Source organism: Epinephelus lanceolatus, chromosome 10 (genome assembly GCF_041903045.1).
Source record: "Epinephelus lanceolatus isolate andai-2023 chromosome 10, ASM4190304v1, whole genome shotgun sequence".
Taxonomy (NCBI): Eukaryota; Metazoa; Chordata; class Actinopteri; order Perciformes; family Serranidae; genus Epinephelus; species Epinephelus lanceolatus.
Window position 1 is genome coordinate 10,752,547 of NC_135743.1, and position 19,947 is coordinate 10,772,493.

At 38.7% G+C, this 19,947-nt stretch overlaps 2 protein-coding genes across 6 annotated transcripts in view; both read left to right on the forward strand.

The window, feature by feature from the left end:
• The window catches only part of LOC117265830 (uncharacterized), a 70,519-nt gene extending 55,496 nt beyond the window's left edge, over positions 1-15,023 (forward strand). For 4 of the 5 annotated variants that reach the window (XM_078171462.1, XM_078171463.1, XM_078171465.1 and 1 more), the window contains 16 exons: positions 1,143-1,284; positions 1,426-1,458; positions 2,978-3,006; positions 3,497-3,782; positions 5,778-5,821; positions 5,913-5,986; positions 6,207-6,421; positions 6,541-6,806; positions 6,926-7,069; positions 7,658-7,793; positions 7,949-7,978; positions 8,398-8,442; positions 10,290-10,315; positions 10,459-10,717; positions 11,909-11,956; positions 13,552-15,023. In XM_078171462.1, coding sequence (XP_078027588.1) covers positions 1,143-1,284; positions 1,426-1,458; positions 2,978-3,006; positions 3,497-3,782; positions 5,778-5,821; positions 5,913-5,986; positions 6,207-6,421; positions 6,541-6,806; positions 6,926-7,069; positions 7,658-7,793; positions 7,949-7,978; positions 8,398-8,442; positions 10,290-10,315; positions 10,459-10,717; positions 11,909-11,928 — 1,749 coding nt within the window. In that variant the 3' untranslated portion in view covers positions 11,929-11,956; positions 13,552-15,023. The remainder of the gene's footprint in view (positions 1-1,142; positions 1,285-1,425; positions 1,459-2,977; positions 3,007-3,496; positions 3,783-5,777; positions 5,822-5,912; positions 5,987-6,206; positions 6,422-6,540; positions 6,807-6,925; positions 7,070-7,657; positions 7,794-7,948; positions 7,979-8,397; positions 8,443-10,289; positions 10,316-10,458; positions 10,718-11,908; positions 11,957-13,551) is intronic. The other variant, XM_078171464.1, reaches the window with a different exon arrangement.
• Positions 15,024-16,061: 1,038 nt separating this feature from the next.
• LOC117265829 (uncharacterized) overlaps positions 16,062-19,947 on the forward strand; it is a 31,256-nt gene continuing 27,370 nt past the window's right edge. Inside the window, exons 1-3 of the mRNA XM_078171498.1 lie at positions 16,062-16,386; positions 18,477-18,527; positions 18,861-18,953. Coding sequence (XP_078027624.1) covers positions 18,908-18,953 — 46 coding nt within the window. The 5' untranslated portion in view covers positions 16,062-16,386; positions 18,477-18,527; positions 18,861-18,907. The remainder of the gene's footprint in view (positions 16,387-18,476; positions 18,528-18,860; positions 18,954-19,947) is intronic.

Below are 19,947 nucleotides of genomic sequence, written 5' to 3' on the forward strand. Positions count from 1 at the left end.
TATTGCGTTTTGCACAGCGGCGACCGGATTTTTGCTCTCAAACCACAAAAAGATGTGATGGCACAACAGTCTCCTTCAGTATATTATTCTGTGCTTTCTTTTGATTTTCACATTGGCTAGTCATCCTGTTTAATTTGTCTTCTGGTTAAATCGGAACCGTTGAAACAAGTTGTAGGAAGCCTCTGCAAGTAATTGGTTGCTGGCAGACACTCTGTGCTGCAATAAAATGGTTAATCAGCAGTGCCGTACACTGTAGAGCCGATGCGCTGCTGGTTCTGCCAGCCTGAATAGAATATAATGTCTATAGCCTTACTGTTGTGTAGGAGCCTTTATAGACTGAGCTGAGTAGTGATGTGTGGGTCGACCCGTAACCCGCGGGACCCGCAAATGGACCTGCGGGTCGGGCAGCAGTGATCGTCTGTTAAATATGTCTGTAAATGATATTTTGACATTATTATTATTAGAATCTATTAATCTATAATCTATTACTGTCATGGCATCCGAAGGTACTGATGCGTTGAGCAGGTGACAGTCCGCGGCCGTTTTCAAAACACACTTGTGTCATGCACTCCAAAATAAACTTTTTGAAACTTTAAACAATTTATTGTACAAAACGGGGGAAACAAACGTTGACAAAAACGGTTCCATAATTCATATTAAATTCAAAACATAACGAAAAAACAGCTACAAGTTAGAGGGAATAGTGATAAAGTGGTAAAACTTGGCATTGATCCACAGCCTCAGACGGATGCGCTCAAGCCGTGCACACAAGCTCCGTTGGTAGGCTATACTATATTTTCACATTTTTAACAATGCAATTTAAAAGTTTTGATTTTTATTGATAACCTACATTTACCAACAACAAAAAGACTACATTTAGCACCAAAAAATATGTAATAAATAAATAAATAAATAAATTAATTAATTAAAAAAAGAAGGTAATAAAAAAACGAATATCGAATACCAAATTTTCGTAATGAATACCTACCCATAGAAACGAATATTCGAATATCCGAATATTTGGGTACAGCCCTACCAGCGACAGAGAAATCCGACCCCAGGTCCAGATGAAAGAAAAAAACTCTTCTGGTGTGCTTTGCTCAAAGTCTGACTTCTTATATATTATTTTTTTTCTTTCACAGACATTAGAGCTCAGATATGACAGCACAGGTCCAAACTTCTATGAAGTGTTCGTTAAAAATCCAGACAAAAAACCAGACTTTAAGCTCATGCTGACACCAAAAAATGGGCATCAGCCAGTTTGGACCTGTGAAATTCGAAAAGGTCAGTTTTAAATAATGGGACAAGACATTATCTACTTTGTCTGTGTACCACTTTCATTTAATTGAATATCATAAGTGAAGCAGATGTGTGATGTTAGATGCACATACTTTTTTTTCTTTACCATTTTTTGTTTGTTTACAGATGACTACCAAAGGAGCACTGGTCCTTTACAAGGTAGGACATTTCAGTGATTCATATTTAGAAGAATTGCACTTTTGATTTCAGAGTGTGACAAAGCTCCACACTGTCTGTCTGTCTGCCGTCTGTTCGTGAACTCTGAGACGGACACACTCCCAAATAAAAAGAAAAAAGTCAGGACCAACACACTGTCTTAAAGAAGGTCAGGTCTAGGGGAGAAATGGCATTACTAACCTGCTGCATTTATACGTAGATTTACAAAATCTGGTAACTGAATTGCATATAAACAAAGTGAATGATCCCAACTGCATGCTCAATATCTGCACATTGTTGGGGCAAATTGTTAAAAGAGCCATAACCACTGAAGTTATGATACAGCAGCAATATTAAAATGTTAAAGCCTTTTCTGCATACAGACTTATTATGTGACTAACAAAACAACGGCCTGCAGAGCATGATCTTGTTAATGTTTCCCATTGATAAAATGTTTGAATTTCTCCAAGGAGTTTGAATTTATGATTTGCCTTTGGAAAACAACCAAAACTATAACATGAAATCAAACCTGTTAAAGTTTGAAAATTTAGCTATCCCACTCAAACAGTCACAAAACATTTAAGATCAACGGGTGTTAAGTGCTGTTAATTTTTTTCTTTCTGATGTCACAGTATATCGAGGCAAAATACTTTGACCTAAAGCATGACCACTGACTTCAGAATAAGAATCCTGTTTATTGCCAAATAGGCTTTCATACACAAGGAATTTGATTTGGTGTTTAAGTGCATTGAATCAGTATTTTCTACAGAATAAAGAAAATACAATAAAATATTTTAAAAATACTAGTTAAAAATTATGTACAAAGTGAGTGTGTAAAATGAAAGAATCACTAATCTGATATATTGACAGAAATGGAATATAACAATGATGTTTTCTTTAGTGTATAATCACCTGAAAATAAGAATTGTAGTGCTTTTGTTACCTTGAGCTAGCCATTTATATTTTCATAGGGAGTGGGTCCTCATCTCTGAAGATCATCATGTTCATCGCCACATTTCTCCAGCAGCCCAGAATAGACAAATGAGGCCATTCACATTTCTTTTCGTGTCTGCCACCGTAGTTAGCAGCCCCATTGCAACAAGAGCATCAGAAAAAAAACCCCACTGATTTTTAATGTGAAACTGCTTTATTCAGTGTTTTCACCAGTTTAAATTACCAGGTCTGTTTGTTTTGAAAAGGAGGAGACCTCTGCTAATAATTCGGCTCTGGGTAAAAACCTCCTTAACGTCTGGATCTTAAGTTATCGGAGAAAAAAGGTGTGCAAACATTTGGAGGTGCTGCACCATCGGCCCGTCTCGAACATGCCAGTCAGCATCAGTGAAACACTGATTTGTAACGTGAAACTGCTTTAGTCTTCAATTCACCGCTAGATGCCACTGAATCTCCCTAAAGTTTACACACTGTTCCTTAATTATTATGTTTCATTCAAAAGCACTTAAATCTGACAAAAGTTGTTTATAGTCTAATTTAGAATCTGTAATTAGCCTTTTTTTCTCCTCAGAGAAACATCAGTCTGAACCGCTTCACAAGGTGAGTAATGTCACATCAGACACATTTAACACAACACAGCTTTCACTAAATGGTTACAGGTTGAAAATGACCCTCATCTTGACTATAAAGAGATGGAAAATGGTTTTTAAACCAGAAGCTTCACATCTGCTGTTGAAGCATTGAGAACATGTGATCAGGTGGATCATTCCTGTTTTTGGTAGCACAGTGACAGAGAGAGTTAGAGACAGTCGTTAAAGCACAATTACTGATAACTAGTTTATAGCATTAAATTAAATCTTATGGTGCTTTGATGATGCCACAGGAATGAGCACACATAGAAATATTTTGTTTTTATAGTTATCTGAAAATTAGATTTCAACAAATGTATCATTGTGCCTTAATGTGGATACTATTTGTTACTGTATTCTCTTAATGACTAAGATACTCACATTGATGCAAATGAATTAATGTTTCAGCTCTACTCTAGAGATATTAGATAAATGTCCTCTGTCCACTTTAAATCCAACAGGAAGTAACAGTGACACCACTAATGCAGAAGCTTTTGGAAACACTGAAGGATTTAAGTTATGGGGAGCTCAAGCAATTCAAACATGTCCTACAGCGCACTAGAATGACGAAAGGCCTCCCAAAAATCTCAAGTCAGAGAATGGAGATGGCAGACAGAGATGAAATAGCGGAGCTGATGGTGGAGATCTATGGCGATCAGTCTGTGGAGGTGACCAGGGAGGTTTTAATGGAGATGAACATGACTGATCTGGCAGAGAGGTTGCTAGAAATCAGCTTAGGATCCAAAGGTAAGTTGTGGGGAAAAACACATACGATTCCAGCATCAAAGACTTGTTATGCAGAACGTGATCTGTAATATTTTACTTCAGCGTTACTAATTTTTAATTCAACTTACATGTAGACAGTTGGGCAGCAATTTGAATTAGTGTGTTTGTTGTGAATGTTTTATTATCTAGAATCATGTAATGTATGCGGCCTAGTCACTACAGTCACTCACTTTAGGTCAGTCAGTGTTTTAGCCATGCTGCTGGCTCAATGTCAGCGTGTCTGTTGGTCGCTCCAACTCTTTAGTCTTCACTGAAATATCTCAACCATTGGATAGATTGCCATGAAATTTTGTACAGTCATTGATGGTTCCCAGTGGGTGAATCCTAATGTCTTTGATGATCCCCTGATTTTTCCTCAAGCACCATCATCAAGTTATCATCAGAGTTATTATTGTCCAGTACTTTAAATTAGGGTTGTCACGATACTAAAATTTCAAACTCGATATCGATACCTAGGAAAATATTCAATCCTCGATACCATTTTCGATACAGCAGCAAAAAATTAAGAGGCATGGCATTTTTTAAATAAAGATCAGAACAGTAATATCAATGATAAAAACAAAAAATCCCCCCAAAATAAATAACAACCAGAAACAACATCTGTCCATACAAATGTATTTATCTACAGCCCTGTTTATTTTCTGTGCTTCTGGTGAATTGGCACCATATTTTCATTGCTGATCAAATAGAGTTGGTAGTTTAGGCTCAGGATGCTCCTGTTTCTACCTCACTATGTGATCAGAGAACCAGGGGTTACGGGAGAAACCAAACGTTTTTTCAGCTTCAATCTGTGACTTTACAGTTAACATAACTTTTCAGACACACATAATTGTGCTGTCCTGTTAAACTAACATTGTCTCTTAATGTTACAGACGGGCATGACTGATAAAATTTTCTGCTTAGCTCCCACATTAACGTTAGAAGTTATATTTTAGTTTGATGCTGGCGACACCAGCTGCTCAGCTGTTAGTGAGGGGAGGGGCTGTACCTGCCGTCTACAGCTGTGTTCACTTCACTAAATATTTCCAAAGAGCGCTTTTTCCTTTATCATTTTTGACCAAAACTGGCTGCTCTGATCCTCCTGCAGCTGCGCTGGCCATATTACAGCAACAGAAATGTGTGCATGTATGCACAGCGACAACAACAAGCCGGGTTGCAGCGAGGGCTCTGTGCCTGCCAGACGCTGCCTGCACAGCGCGTGTCCGTCGGACCCGTCGCGCGTACCCGACAGGTGCTGAGGTGGTGTGCACAGTTAGTATCGATACTTTTGAAAATTAGTATTGTATCCGAATACAGCGTTTGAGTATCGATACTTTTCAGAGTATCGATACTTTTGACAACCCTACTTTAAATATGAATACATCAAAACTAATGATATTTCCATCAGCCTCAGCTGTACTTTGTGGTGCTAATTAGCTTATGTTAGCATGGTAACATGCTAAACTTAGACAGTGAACACAGTAAACATTACCTACTAATCATGAGCGTGTTAGCATGCTGATGTTAGAATTTATCTGAAAGCACTGCTGTACCTAAAGTATAGCCTCACAGAGCAGCTAGCATGACTACACACAGAAAACAAGGAAACCCAGAATTAACTAGACCCTTATTAACATCATTAAAATTTATGAGTTTAAAAAAATGTACATTTAAAAAATGTACTTTTATTCTCACCAATGTATGTGCTGACACAGAATATCAAATATAAAAACATACCCGAGAAATCGGATTTTACGAAACTTCATCTTGAGGATGCATTGTTATTCTGCCACATAATCTCTGTATTTTGTGAAAACAGTTTCATTAATATGCTAGTAACATATTGCTCGCATATTAGAGCAGAGTTGTGTAGTACATAGTGTTAAAGCAGCTAAAAATAAACATATAAAAAGTTACAATGTGATTTAAATATTAAAATAACATCATTTAAAACATATGAATGTGTGTCTTCACAAGGGTCTTCAGGAAGCTCGGAGCTTGAGGGTTGTGGAAGTGTTACGGTAATCCCTTACATTCATTCATTTGTTCCTTTATGTTTTGTTTCAAAAAGACACATCTGCACTTATCTGTGAAAATGATTGTCCTCTGCAGCAGGACTCCAGTGACTGGACTAAACTTGACCCTGAAGTGAACTGTACAGATGCTGATGAGGCTCCAACTTACAGGTAAAGATTACATCCTAAATACTGCGTCACAGCAAACTGGAACTACAGGAAACACTACCACTTGGCTCTTGAGATTTTTCACAGAAGGAAAATAAAAAGATTTTTAAAGCAATATTACATTAATAGAATCAAGGCAGATACTCTCTAAGTTTACATTTACTCTGTTTTGTTCCTTCATGTGCATAGACACAAACTCTTTTGTTGTCCATTCACATTTTAGCCTACAGTCTGGAGCAGGAAACTTTGAATGCAGTGTCTCTGGCTTGCGCTGGGTCTGTAAGGAAAAGGTCAGCTTTAAGTACCAGTTTTGCTCTTTGAGTGGACACTTGGAGAGGATTGAAAGCATGAAGTACATGCCTGCAGGTCCCCTGATGGACATCACAGTCACTGCTGGGAAGTTAGATGTAGTGTACCTGCCACACTGGATCTGCATATGTAAGTTGACATGAAGAAAATAATGAAAAATATAATGTTCATATTTGTTTCTGACAGCACGAGTACAAAAACTGATGCAATCCTTTTCTCTAAACTTACTGTGCTTTTGTTTTGTGCAGATGACAATCCTAAAATATTAGACAAGTTTGCAGTCCTACACATAGATGACTGTGGAGATGTCGTGGAAAAAGTGTCTGAGGTCACATCGTCCCATGTCAAGCTGTCTGAACCAGTTTTCTCTCTGAAAATGGTCCTGGTGAAATTAGGCCTTCCAGTTGAAATATACTGTAGGGTGTTAATATATAGCAAGGTCCTCACAGCATCATCTCAAACATCCCTCACACTTCATGTTTACCTGATCCCTCCTGATCAGGATCTAATAAAGGTTATTTCATATCTTACTGTCAACAGTACCAGTCATGATAAGATACAGAATAGCACTATAAATACATAGATAAATACACAACACCAACAAGAAAAATGTATGTTTTGTATCTTCTACAGGTATTGGACAAAACGGAAACATCTGATAGATACAAAGGAATCCGAAAGTCAAATCCAGCGAAGCCCCTGAAAATGCATGACTGGTTCATCTTAACAACAGATCTAGATGGTGCAGACATTTATCCTAAAGGCGAGGAACCCCAGGTGAACACACTTTTTTGTGCAGTTGTCAATTTTGAAATTTTGAGGCTTTTTTGCTTCCATAACATGTCTTCTCTCAGACTATTTGAAAGAAAACATCCAAAATTCACATTAAGGTGTTTATTTCAGGTCAGACTGTTGTGCTGGAAATTTAATTGGATGTATCACCAAAACCTTACAGCAGCTGAGGTTCTTGAATGCCAAATACATAAATTATGACACTGACCACTGAAAATAGCATAATAAACAGCAAGCTTATGTTTTATTTGCTATTGCTATTTGGTCTGGCAATGTCAGGCTACTTTTATGTGCTTCAAACCTAAAATCAGCTGATGATACAGGAAATATTAAACACATTAAAATATCTGCAAGCATGACCATGCCTTGCTCCATGTGGTCTTCAATTTTAGCCAGACATTTTAGCAATATTTGGCAATATACAGCAGATATTAATTATTCTGTGTCTGATGTCTTTTTGATGGAAGTGAAAAAAACACCACAACTTAACCTCATATGACCAAAGAAAAAAACTCTTCTGGTGCACTTTGCTCAAAGTCTGACTTCTTATTTATTAATTTTTTTCTTTCACAGACATTAAAGCTCAGATATAACAGCACAGATCCAAACTTCTATGAAGTGGTCGTTAAAAATCCAGACAAAGACTTTAAGCTCATGCTCACACCAAAAAATGGGCATCAACCAGTTTGGACCAGTGAAATTCTAAAAGGTCAGTTTTAAACAATACCACAAGAACTTATCCACTCTGTCTGTGTACCACTTTGATTTTATTAAATATCATTAGTGTAGCAGATGTGTGATGTTAGATAAAGGCAGTAAATCAGTTACATGTCCATGTTTTCTTTACCTTTGCTTTTTTCTCAGGTGAATGGCAAAGCACTGGCCATGTACAAGGTGAGTCATTTAGAATAATTTGTGTTTAAAAGAGTCATTCTTATACACTGTCTTTCTGCCTGTTCGCTGTGCTGCTCTAAGACAAACACACATCTTCAAAAAAAGCTAATGCAGGACCAACTCAGCGTTTTCTATCAGTACTACTGTTAGAATAATAAAGCAATGCTTCCAAAAATAAAGTTGGGCCGGTGAAAAATCTGATAATTGACCTGCTTCAAAATCACATAAATGTCCTGAAAGAGCTGAACTTTGAAATTTGAATGATGTAAATATGTCTATACACTGTAGTGTTTACCAATGTTTTTTTTTTTTGTTTTTGTTTACCAGAATGCAATGTCAACATTGTTAATATTTTCATTATGTTTATATCTTAAACCAGTTTTTTTAATTGAACATTGTGTCTATGCCTGTTTTTGCAGTCACAGAGACAGCTGGACAATCCTCCATGCCTGGTCCAAGTTACAGTGAGCTGTTTTCTGTTTTCTGAATATGAAACACTACAGCAAAGCTGTTTTTAAACCAACCTCTAATTTTCAATTTTCTTTCAACTTAATCCATCTGTGAAGTATTTATCACCTGAACATTTGTTACTGTGGCCTGGTGTTTTCAGTTTTACTTGTAAGTGTTAAGCTAAAAGAATTTGCCTTGGTTCATCTTAGATGCTCATCTGAAATGACAGAAATGTTGTCTTTTCAGACATTAATCTATGGAGTGATTCAAAAACACGCAGGAAGAGCAAATTTAGAATAAATTAAGTAAAAAAAAAAAAAAAGAAACAATAGCCAGCTTTTTTTCTGCTGTGTCATTAGCCCTTTTTACAGAGATCACGCTATAGGGCTGCTACGAAGTCCCTTCTTTAAGCCGTATTTGCATTTTACACAGAACCAAACAACGGCGGCATCATGCCGCTCCAGTGTGTGATTTTAGACAGCATGCTGGCATCATGGAACCAACAGAGGTGTGACATATAACACAACAGTGCTGGCCTCTAGTGTGACATATAATATATGTCAGTATTACTTTCTCAACAATAACAATAGCATAACATGGCAACTATAATCATTTACCGTCCCTGTTATATGTAAGATAAGGAGCTCACAGACCTGATTGTTTTCCCAATACGTGGACATTTTCAGCTGCTGTTCTTCTTCTTCTTTGAGTTAGCTACTAACTCTTACCACCTTCTTTTTAAATCTCTCAGTGGTGGATTGCACATGTAACACATTGTCATACTGTCACATCTGTCTGGCCAACGATCCCATCCTGCCTGGTGTCCTGTTAATACAGATGTTGCCTCGGCACTGTTACCACCTCCGATGCCGCCTTAAAGGAGATACAGCTCTATCCCCTCACTCTGCAACTAGGGCTGCTTGATTATGGAAAAATCAGAATTATTTTGGTCAAAATCGAAATCACGATTATGCGGCGCACGTGATGACTTATATTATTTACACGATGGTATATCATGTCTGTCTCTACATGGTCGCGCGTTTACAATTCTCCTCTGCACTCTGTATCGTGCACAGTGGAGTTCGGCCCCGATGCGTGCACGCGCACACACATGCGCACACACACACACACACACACACACACACACAGACCAACCTCTCTCGTGCTCCCTCTGCCATTTTCTGCACGCTGTAGAGGAGAGGAGGGGGCAGTATTGCGCATGCGCAGCTTCCCGGTGCATTTGATTTGCAACACAAGTCAACGAGAGTAAACTGACAAGAACCGCATTATCATCTTATGTCTATTGTTTTGTTTTCATAATTGTTGAAAGCCCAAATCGTTATCTAGATTAAAATTCGATTAATCGAGCAGCCCTATCTGCAACTGTACCGTTTATACAAAACTGCTAGGCAGTATAATGGTGTGAAATTCCTGCCTCAAAGAAGCAGTGTAAAATGGTCTAGTGACTATGAAGAGGAGCAATCAATTTGTTTTGACTCCTGACACTGACTTGGTGTTGTCCAATAGAGAGAAGACGTATCACTCTGTTGGAGCTGTTGAAACTACAAAAACACTCATGATTGTCAGAGAGTGGAGGTTCTTTGCTCACAAAAGATCTTTTACTGAGTACAAAACCATCGACTGGAAAGATGATGCAAAAATGGCAAGTTTAATTTTGGCCTTTCGTCAAGTTACTCAGAATTTATCAGCAACGCTGAAACAACCTGCTGCCAGCAACGTCGGTCATTATGTGATAAATCTCTTTGTATAGTTTATCTTTATGAATCAAGAATCTGATGCAAAATAGTCATGGTCAGATTTTAAATCAGTCACTCACGGAACATTTTTTCATTCTCCTCAGAGAAACACTCAGTGGACAAACACCAGGTGAGTGATCTCACATGCCTTAAATTTGATGGTTCTCTCACAACTGATGCTGCAGTCAGTGAGCTTCTCAGCAATACATAATATTATAGTTAAATGACATAGTTAAATCATATCCATTTATTTATTCACTTTGAATTTATCAGGAAGCAGCAATCACAGTGGCAGGAGAGAAGCTTCTGAATATGCTGAAAGAGTTGAAAAGTGAAGAGTTCAAAGAATTCAAGTGGCGCCTCCCACGCATCACAGAGTACCAACGGGAGAACACTGACAGGGTAGACCTGGTTAATCTGATGCTGCAGACCTACAGCCAAGAGTCTGTGGAGGTGGCCAAAGACATTTTAAAGAAAATTCCCAGGAATGATCTGGTGCAGCTGTTGTCAGACACCAGCTCAGGGTCAGAAGGTAAGTTGTGAAACAAAAACAGCAGAAGCATATTCAGGGGCACCATCTTATACTTAAACTATAAATCAGAAACTTTGTATGCAGGGTAGCTCTTCATTGAAAATACATGTTGACAGTCATGTAGCTTTTGAATTTACATATTGTGAGTACAGGTCATGATTGTGTTATGTAGATGAAGTTATCATGGGCAAAACTAATGTTTGCTGTAGTCCTCACAGTGAGTGAGTGACTTAGTTAAAGATGTTGTCTATAGTAACAGTTCAATCAGGAGAGACAGGTGAATAAAGTTAAGATAATTGTGTATTACAGATTACAGGTGTACAGATTAACAGATGATGATGATTGATGATGATTAAGATTTGACAGAAAAGTCTTTGGTGCTTAGACTCTACAGGAAGATTTTGTAATCGAGGGGCGTTCGCCCTGAGCAGCAGCAAGATGAATCCCCCATGGTGTCAGCTGGTGACTCTAAGACTGATAGGCTCATGAAGCTCATGTAGCTGTGCAGACTAGGCGGTGACAGAGATGGCTGCCGATTTCCAGTTTAACCGGTTCGGTCTGGTTTAAGAGCTCCACCCGGTTTAATTCACATCAACCGGACAAACGGGTGGGGGGGGGGGGGGGCTTTTCACATCAGCGGCGTGGCAAGGGACTATATTCAACTTATCTTGCATTGTAAAATGCATTATGACAACTTAATAAGGTTTATGTTTGTGGAGGAGCCTACAAGTGTTTTGTTTAGTTTGTCTCAGAAGCTGCTGTCTGCTGCTGCTGCAAAGATCAAATTTCATTGGGGGCGGGGAAAAGTGCTAGGGAGTCAGAATATAAATCTTTATTGTCATTGTACAGTCATACTTGTGTACCAAAGCACAACGAGATGAACAATAGTAGAAAAATATATACAAAAAAATATATACAAATAGTGACGTGTTCTTGGCTGATTCTCCAAACTGGGGGCGTCGACTGCCATTGACTGTTTGTAATACACTGACAGTGGATCAGTACCTCATACAGCCCCACCTCAAAAATCCAAACTATCCCTCTAACAGATACTGTTGATGAAGGCAGCAATGATTCATCTTCCATGTCTGAAAAGGCCTTTACCTGTGTGCCTACATGTTGTGGTTTATTAGAAACAAAGCAAACATGGTTGCTTTTACCCTAATTTAATTTTCATTAAATGTGTTGCAGCTGCAGGATCATCAGCTTGAGCATCTGGTGTGAACACCACAGAGGGAGGTATGTGCCCAAACCATGATAACATGTTACATAAACATCATACTGTGGCTTTAAAGTCATTTTCTTCACTGCATGAGTCAATGTGAGAACTTTAAATGTTTTATTAGCACTTTCCAAATGTTATCAGACCGAATGGATTAAAGCCTGATACTAAAATGAGTCATTTCATGGATGCTGTGATGCTAAAAAAAAATGTACCCACTGATTTACAGATGTGCTTTCCCAATGTAAGTTAATGGGGAAAAGCCTTTTTGGGCCCAATGGCATCACGTGACGGACCTGTACGTTGTAATTTCACTGTTTGGCTGCTACTTAAATTGGTATAAAAGCCAAGCACCTTTCCTAGAGGCCTGAATGGGAATTGCTTGCCTGGTGCATTCTAGCTTCCAGGTTTACTTCCAGGATATATGGTCCACTGAATACAAGCAGTAGTGTTTCTCCTGCTGGCTCTTCCCGCGAGCTCCTGCTCGGCTCATAGACTTTACAATAAGATGATGTCACAGATTTTTTTAAACAGCTCAAGCTCGGGGGAAGTTTTACAAACATGAAAAACCTCCATGATTATAAATTCATCATAGAGAAGAGTCATAATCGACCTTGGTTGTTTTTTTTCTTTTTTTCTGAATTACCACAAGGAGCCACTGGGCAAAATTGGAAACAGGGCTGAGCAGTGCTCCCGGGAGTCTGACAAATACCTGCAAAACTAATCAGAATCAGATTTATTCCCAAGTCCGTTCGCGTATATTAACCATATAATAAAAGAAATAAAAAGAAGGCAAAGTATTGCAGCACACAAGAATATTAATTTAGAATAGAAAAGTTCTAATAAAAATATGACAAATAATTTTAATGACATAGAAATAAGATTTTTTTTTTTAAATACTGAAACAACAAATATGTAAAATATAGCTGTTTCAGAATAAGAAGGCTGCACAGTTTTGTGCAAGATGTGCAAAAATATTAGTCAGGAGATTTGTAAAGGTCCACAGTAGAGCAAATATGTGCAATGTGCAGCGATAATAGTCCAAGATGTGCGTTAATGTAACACATATAGACAGTGTCCATGGGTCAGAGTCTCTGTTAAAACAGATTAGTTTTGCAGGTATTTGGCAAACCATGGAAGTGTTCTGGTTTCAGTTTGTAGTCTGAGTAGTATTGACCAGTCGTGCTTGAATGGCAGGTCCATGAGGAGACGTGGAACACACTGGCTGAAATGCAATCTCAGAACCCATTGGCTAGAATCTGATGACAAGTTAGCTTTATATTAGCTTTTTTAACATTTATCTGCATTCATATGCAGGTACAGTATGTTTGTCTGTGCACGGAAGAGGAAGTCTTGGCTCAGCTACACCGTATCAGCCTGATATATTTGCCCTTGCCCTCAAACACTTATCGTTATTAGACCGAAAGTCAATGGGTTCTGAGATTGCTGCAAAACTGATGACATTCAGTATCATGTCAACATACAGCTTCACAGAGTCTCTAGCATGACTGTAGACTTCAATTTTTTTTACAAGGAAAGACTTGAATTATATTTTATGTAAAGCAACTGATTATGAGCTGATGTCAATGATTGTTAAATTTCCTTTCTTCAGAGAAACTCCGTGGATGAACATCCGTCTGCACTGATCCAGAAAGTGAGCAGAGACACATCTGTCTGACTCTACACAACATTTAATACATGCTGACTGGAATTCATTCTCACCTTGAACTGATAAATTATGACACAAACCAAAATTGGCATCATGATAAACCTGTCGCAGAAGTGAGGCTGTATTAATCTCTGCAGCAACAGTGATTTCTTCAGTAATGTAAGGATCTCTAGAATCGAGGAGCACAAGAGGAAACATGAGTTTTTTATTCTTTTCAGTCAAACTGATTTTTCCAAAGTTTTTAAAAGATTGATTGATTGCTTTATTTTGAACATATAAAGAGTTAAAAATAGAAAAAATAAAAAAGAACCCAACAACAAAACAAGACAAAAGGAAAAATAAAAGGAAACCGAATAGCTTAGATCTGTCAGTACCATTTACATGTTCAAAAAGGAGTAGGAAGAAGTAAAACTTATTTAATCCTACCCCTCTACCGCCACCCCGTTTTAATCTTATATCATCCTATCCATGAGTCAGATAATAAGCACATATATACATACACATAAATTCATTACAATACTCTGTGTGTCAACCTTATATACGTACCCGCATAAATATCTAAATACTCTATACGCCCACCCTATATATACCTTCATTTAAATCTGTATGCCCATACACACACCCTTACATGCACATGTATATACATACTCATACACAAGAAGTATAAAATAATTGTAAATATTTTTAAGGATGAAAATCCTCATAGCAACAGATCAGGTGGCTCATTTATTTTTTTTCCATCAGCACAGTGAGTGAAAAGAAATCTATTAACCACTTTACAGAATTAAAGGAGTAAGGGGGGTAAAGAGATCTTCTTTTGCTCTGATGATGTTTAAGAAGTACAAAAACATAGCACTCTTTCATGTTACATGTAAAAATGGAACAAATGTATTTATAAAAAAAAAAAAAACTACGACGATGGTTCACAGACCATCTGATGGTGTAGACATTTGAACCAGAAGCTGGTCGAACACTTTATTAAAGCAGGATGTAAACATGAGTGAAGTGTGGAGGAGCTTACAGGCCCACAGTATTTACTTACTCCCCTCACATTTTTTAAGATTCAAAGAGACAAATCTTTGATTATTGTTCAGAATAAAGCACATACAGTATTTTGTGTATTTTTTTATTCCTAGGTTTATCCTGTTCAGTTTCATTTAATTATTTCTTAAAATCCCATTTGTATGTATTTTTATATTTACTGTATGTATTTTCTCAAATTATTTTTATGTCTTGCATAAAGCACTTTGCATGGCCTTGATGTTGAAAGATGCTGTATACAAATGCATCTGTCTTTTATATGAATGTACTGTGTGCTCTTAATTCACCAGATTGTAACAATGATGGCTGTTAAGTTTTTACTGGAGGAGGGTGATTCACAATGTTTTCTATTTTAAAATAAATTCCTCTGATTATTAAGTGCGGGTCTTTGCTTTTGAGTCAAATGTTCGATACATGAGACAAGATTAGTGGTGTAAAGTAAATATGTGTTAGGATTATTATTCTTGACGCTTTGTGCTTCTGTCATGTAGATTAGTTGTCCCAAGTGGGAAATTTGCAGCACGGCAAAAACATACACGTGTCAGTAAAACACACTTATATAAATAAATATCACAGATTAAAAGAAGAATGTGTTTTTTGGGTTAAAATGTCTGAGTGAGAACTGATGCTCACAGATCTTACTGGATACTTATTTCAACTTAGTAATGCTTACTGGTTCTCCAGTACATTAGTACATTAATTCCAGTGCTTCATTCATCAAATGTTTTCATGCTCTCTTCTTCATCAGGTTGGGCATGTCTTGTATGAAAGGTGCTATATAAATAAAGCCCATTATAATAAAGCTTATTACTATGAGTTTCTATGAGAGTCCGAATCTAAAAAAATAAAATTAACAAATAAGTTATGATGGATAAACATAAGACTTGAGTGCTACCTGCAAAACAAGCCCCGTATTTACCAGCTTCAACATTAAACATTAAAGCAACATATGCATCAGTAGTTTTATTTGGTCTGAAATCAACCGTCCTGCATGATGAGTACTGAAACTTTTCGTTTCTTTTGTAGTTTTACCTAAGTAAGAGCTCTAAGTACTTTTTCACCACTGCAACCCTGTGTCAAATGAGTCCATTAGCTAGAAGCTAACACATAATGGGATTTACAATTAATGCGCTACTGAAAATTAGCACCTCGATAATATTATCCTTACAAATGATCCATTTTTATTTCAAATGCTAAACATAAAAAGAAATATGTGCTCATACATTCCCCATGCTCTCTGGAAACGGACAAACAGCGGCTAACTTCCGTCCCTGTGTCCAGTTGTCATTGTTAAGGATGCCAATGGTAGATGGGCTCTCCCTTAGAGACCACTTGGTACAGTGACCTCATGTAGATAATGTCGCCACCTGCTGGTGTGGCGAGTTACGGCACCTCACGTCTTATACAGATTCTGTCATGAGACGAGAGGCTTCAGGCTGCAGCCATACCCGTCTGTGTAGTCCAGCAAAGAACTGGTGCCACTCTGGAACCAGTTTTTTTTGGCCTAGAGCCAGTTCTTTTGTCGGTCGAAATTAAGCACTGGCCCCGAACCAGCACTGGAACTGCTTTGGTGGAAAAGGGTAGGAGGACACCACGGGAAACGGCTCTCCAACGGGCGGAACTCGGGAGACACTTCGACCTCAAGTCCTGTCAACTCAACCAGACATGATTTACCGCTGTCATAACAACTGGATGGACTTTATCTCTGACAGCTGAAGCTACGAGCTGTTTTAAACGGTTTGTAAAACTTACTTTAACTTTCATGGTTTTAACTTCCTGTTGAGCTCCATTAATGTGTAAAAACCGTTAACTAAGTTAAGCTAACGTTACAGTAACTAACACTTTTCTAACGTCAGTATGTGAACAACAGGTTGCTAGCTGAAGTTGCTAAAGTGCTTTGACAAGACAGTTTATTAAAACAGAAACTAGAATATAAGAAACAGCAAAGACGACGTTTAACGAGACACACACACACACACACACACACACACACACACACACACCCATGTTAAGCTACTGTACTTAAGGTATTTCTACTTGAGTATTTCCAAGTTATTCTACGTAATTCTTTTACTTCACTGTATTTTGAAAGCACTGCAACCCTGTACAGATTAATCTGCTCAGTAAATCAAATTATATCTGGGACCCACCCGTTATATAGCTGCTGTGATACATGTATGAGGATTGTGCTTTCCATTATGATGGATCAAAGTTTTGCATCAGAAGCTCATTATGTGCCATGTAATTATTTCTGCTAGTGCGTTTACTATCTCTTTATGATTGACACATTCCTTCATGTAAGTGTTTTCACTGATTTTTTTTTAAGTTGTCTTTTAAAGGTATACTATGCAGGATTTTCCTAAATGGAAAACAAAATCATAAAAAAACATTAACAATGTATAGAAACGTACAAAAGTAATAAAGGTAGTGGCGGTTAGGCTTGTGCCGATTTCCGGTTTAACCTGTTCGGTCTGGTTCAAGGCTATTCAAGAGAAGGCTGAGACACGGGGTCAAACATGGGGGATTGCACAAGCGCAATGTAACTTGAGCTGCGATTCTGTAGGGTGACAGTGAGCAAGTGCAGACCAGATGTTACTGCGCATGTGCAATCCCCCCATGTTTGACCCCGTGTCTCAGCCTTCTCTTATAGCCTTGGTCTGGTTTAAGAGCTTCACCCAGTTAGGCTTGTGCTGATTTCCGGTTTAACCAGTTCGGTCCGGTTTAAGAGGTCCACCCGGTAGGGTTGTCACGATACTAAAATTTCAAACTCGATATTGATACCCAGGAAAATATTCAATACTCGATACCATTTTCGATACAGCAGCAAAAAATTAAGAGGCATGTCATTTTTTAAATAAAGATCAGAACAGTAACATCAATGATAACAACAAAAAAACCTCCAAAATAAATAACAACCAGAAACAAGATCTGTCCTCCTGTCTGTATTTTCTTCTTTTCTTCTTACATGTACATGTACATACATGTATGCGAGGTTCATTGGCACAGCCCTGAGGTGCCGTCTGGACTTCATTAAAAGGTAGCAACCAGGTGCCAGACTGTAAGTAACACATATCCAAGAAGCAGCAAGAAAATTGTGGACACACCACAGAAAAAAAATGCAAATATAGCAAATGAGAGAGGATCTGGGGGTCTTCACTTTCCTTGTCGATACTGTTACGTATAGTAACCGACAGTAACTTTAACACTTTAACACCTGGTTGTGCCGCCAGGTGTAACGGCCTTGGGTGAGGCTGGTCTTGCAGCCCACCAAGATGTGCTTAAGTGTTGCTGGACTTGGACAGAATGGGCATGTGGGGTCTTCACCATACAACCGGCTGAGGTTTTTGGGAGATGGAAGGACATCATAGGCAGTCCTGATGTTAAAGCTTGCCCTGTATGCCTCCATTTCCCACAGCTCTTGCCAGGAGATCTCTTCTCCACTCCTTCCCACGTCATCCACTGCCCTTGCTTTGCCTGCGCCACAGCGTTTGCGCACCTTCCTGCTTCCTCTTCCCGACGCACCTCCTGAACCACGAGCTTGCGTCTCTGGGACGGAGTGGCCTTGTTCCAGGCTGGTGTGCTGTCCCCAAGACCAAGACCACTCCTCCCCTGCTGCACTCGGCCAACGATGTCCTTGTGTTTTAGTGCTGCCTTTGCCTGCTCAGACAGATTAATCACAAATAAAAATAATCAAGTTGCAGCTCTTCTTTGAGGTTTAAAGAAAGATGTATATGAGACAACAGACGAATGCATAACGTCTAAGAACAATATTGCACAGTGTTCTGAATCATTGTTTTCCCTCATTTTTGTTTGTTTGTTTTTCACAGCACCTTAATCCTCAGTGGCAGCAACTGATGTAAATAATACAGTGGCAGAAGGTAGGTGTATTAAATATGCAGTCATCTCACTAAATGCCTGTTGTCACTGAGCTCAGGTTGTCTACAACATCAAAGCATCATAACAACATGCAACATACTGAACAAATGTGGTAACAAAACATAATGGGAGTATAAAAGAAAGAAATGTCAGTTAATATACAATTAAACTATTTAAAACAAAGAGTAAAACATCAGAACTGAAAATAAAATACAGTGAATAGATTTTGCAGATTTGCAGTTCAGTTTTATAATTTAATCTTACTCACTACTACACCCAATTTGCAGCCGAAAATTATCCATAACGAATGCAATATTTACTCTTGTTTCACTAAGGTTGGTGAAACAAACTACGGTGCACAGCTGCTCTCCAGCAGGAACAAATGGGTTCGACGTTGAGTGTCATACGCCGGCTGAGGGATTTGACAGGTATTGAGAGAGATGAACAGGAACACACTTTTGGTTTGGTTCTTTTCATTCTGGTTTGTTGACAATTAGAAAACAATAGAATATCACCAGTCTTTTTTTTTTTTACTTTATTTTTATAAACTTACGGAGTCGGTGCAGACTGTGGAGTTGTTTCATTCCAGTCCATATCTTACAGTGACCATATTTTGATTTTCCAAAAAACGAGGACACTCGGCCTGCCACGACATAGCCTGCTTAAATCAGCACATAAATGTATCTTTATATCAACTGTCCCGTCACATCTGATGTCAGATCAAAGGGGATTGGCACCATTTGTCACGCGTAATGGAAACCCATCCTAATATGATTAACACAGGTGCAAACTAATGAGTTCACATCCCTCTCAGCCAACCACAAACAGCCACAGCATCAGATAGGGAGTATATATTCAGCATCTGTCATCTTAGAAAAGTCAAAAGAAAAGAAACAGAGTGAGACTGCGAGAGAGAAAGAGAGAGAGCGCGTGCACGCACGAGAGAAACAGAACATTGATTTACAATTGTGGTGACCTCCTCCCAGGCTACCTTTGCATCATCAGCCCGTGGAGGTCTGCTCGCAGTTCCGTATATTCGGACACTGCGAGCAGACCTCCCGGACCAAAACATCAGTTTCCTCCTGGGAGAAGTTTGGCTGTCTGACGCTGCTGCTCTCTTCTGCCATGGCGAATTGAGTAAACTCTCATTACGCCTTCGTGCGGCACATTTATGGGCGAGGAGAGGGGCTCATTTGATTGGTGTGATGTGTGTAAAACCCACGCCACGCCTTCTCTCCTCCCTCTTTCTGACTTGCGTAGGTAGGAGGGACGGAAGTGGGATAGAGGAGTAGCTGCGCTAGGCGCACGGTGTGCCAAACTTACAAAATGCGCCTGGCCACACCCAGTTGGCGAAGCGCAGGTGCGCTGCGCCTCCGCCGCGCCCGGTCTGCGAAACTAGAGCCCAAAATCTCCATACTGCTC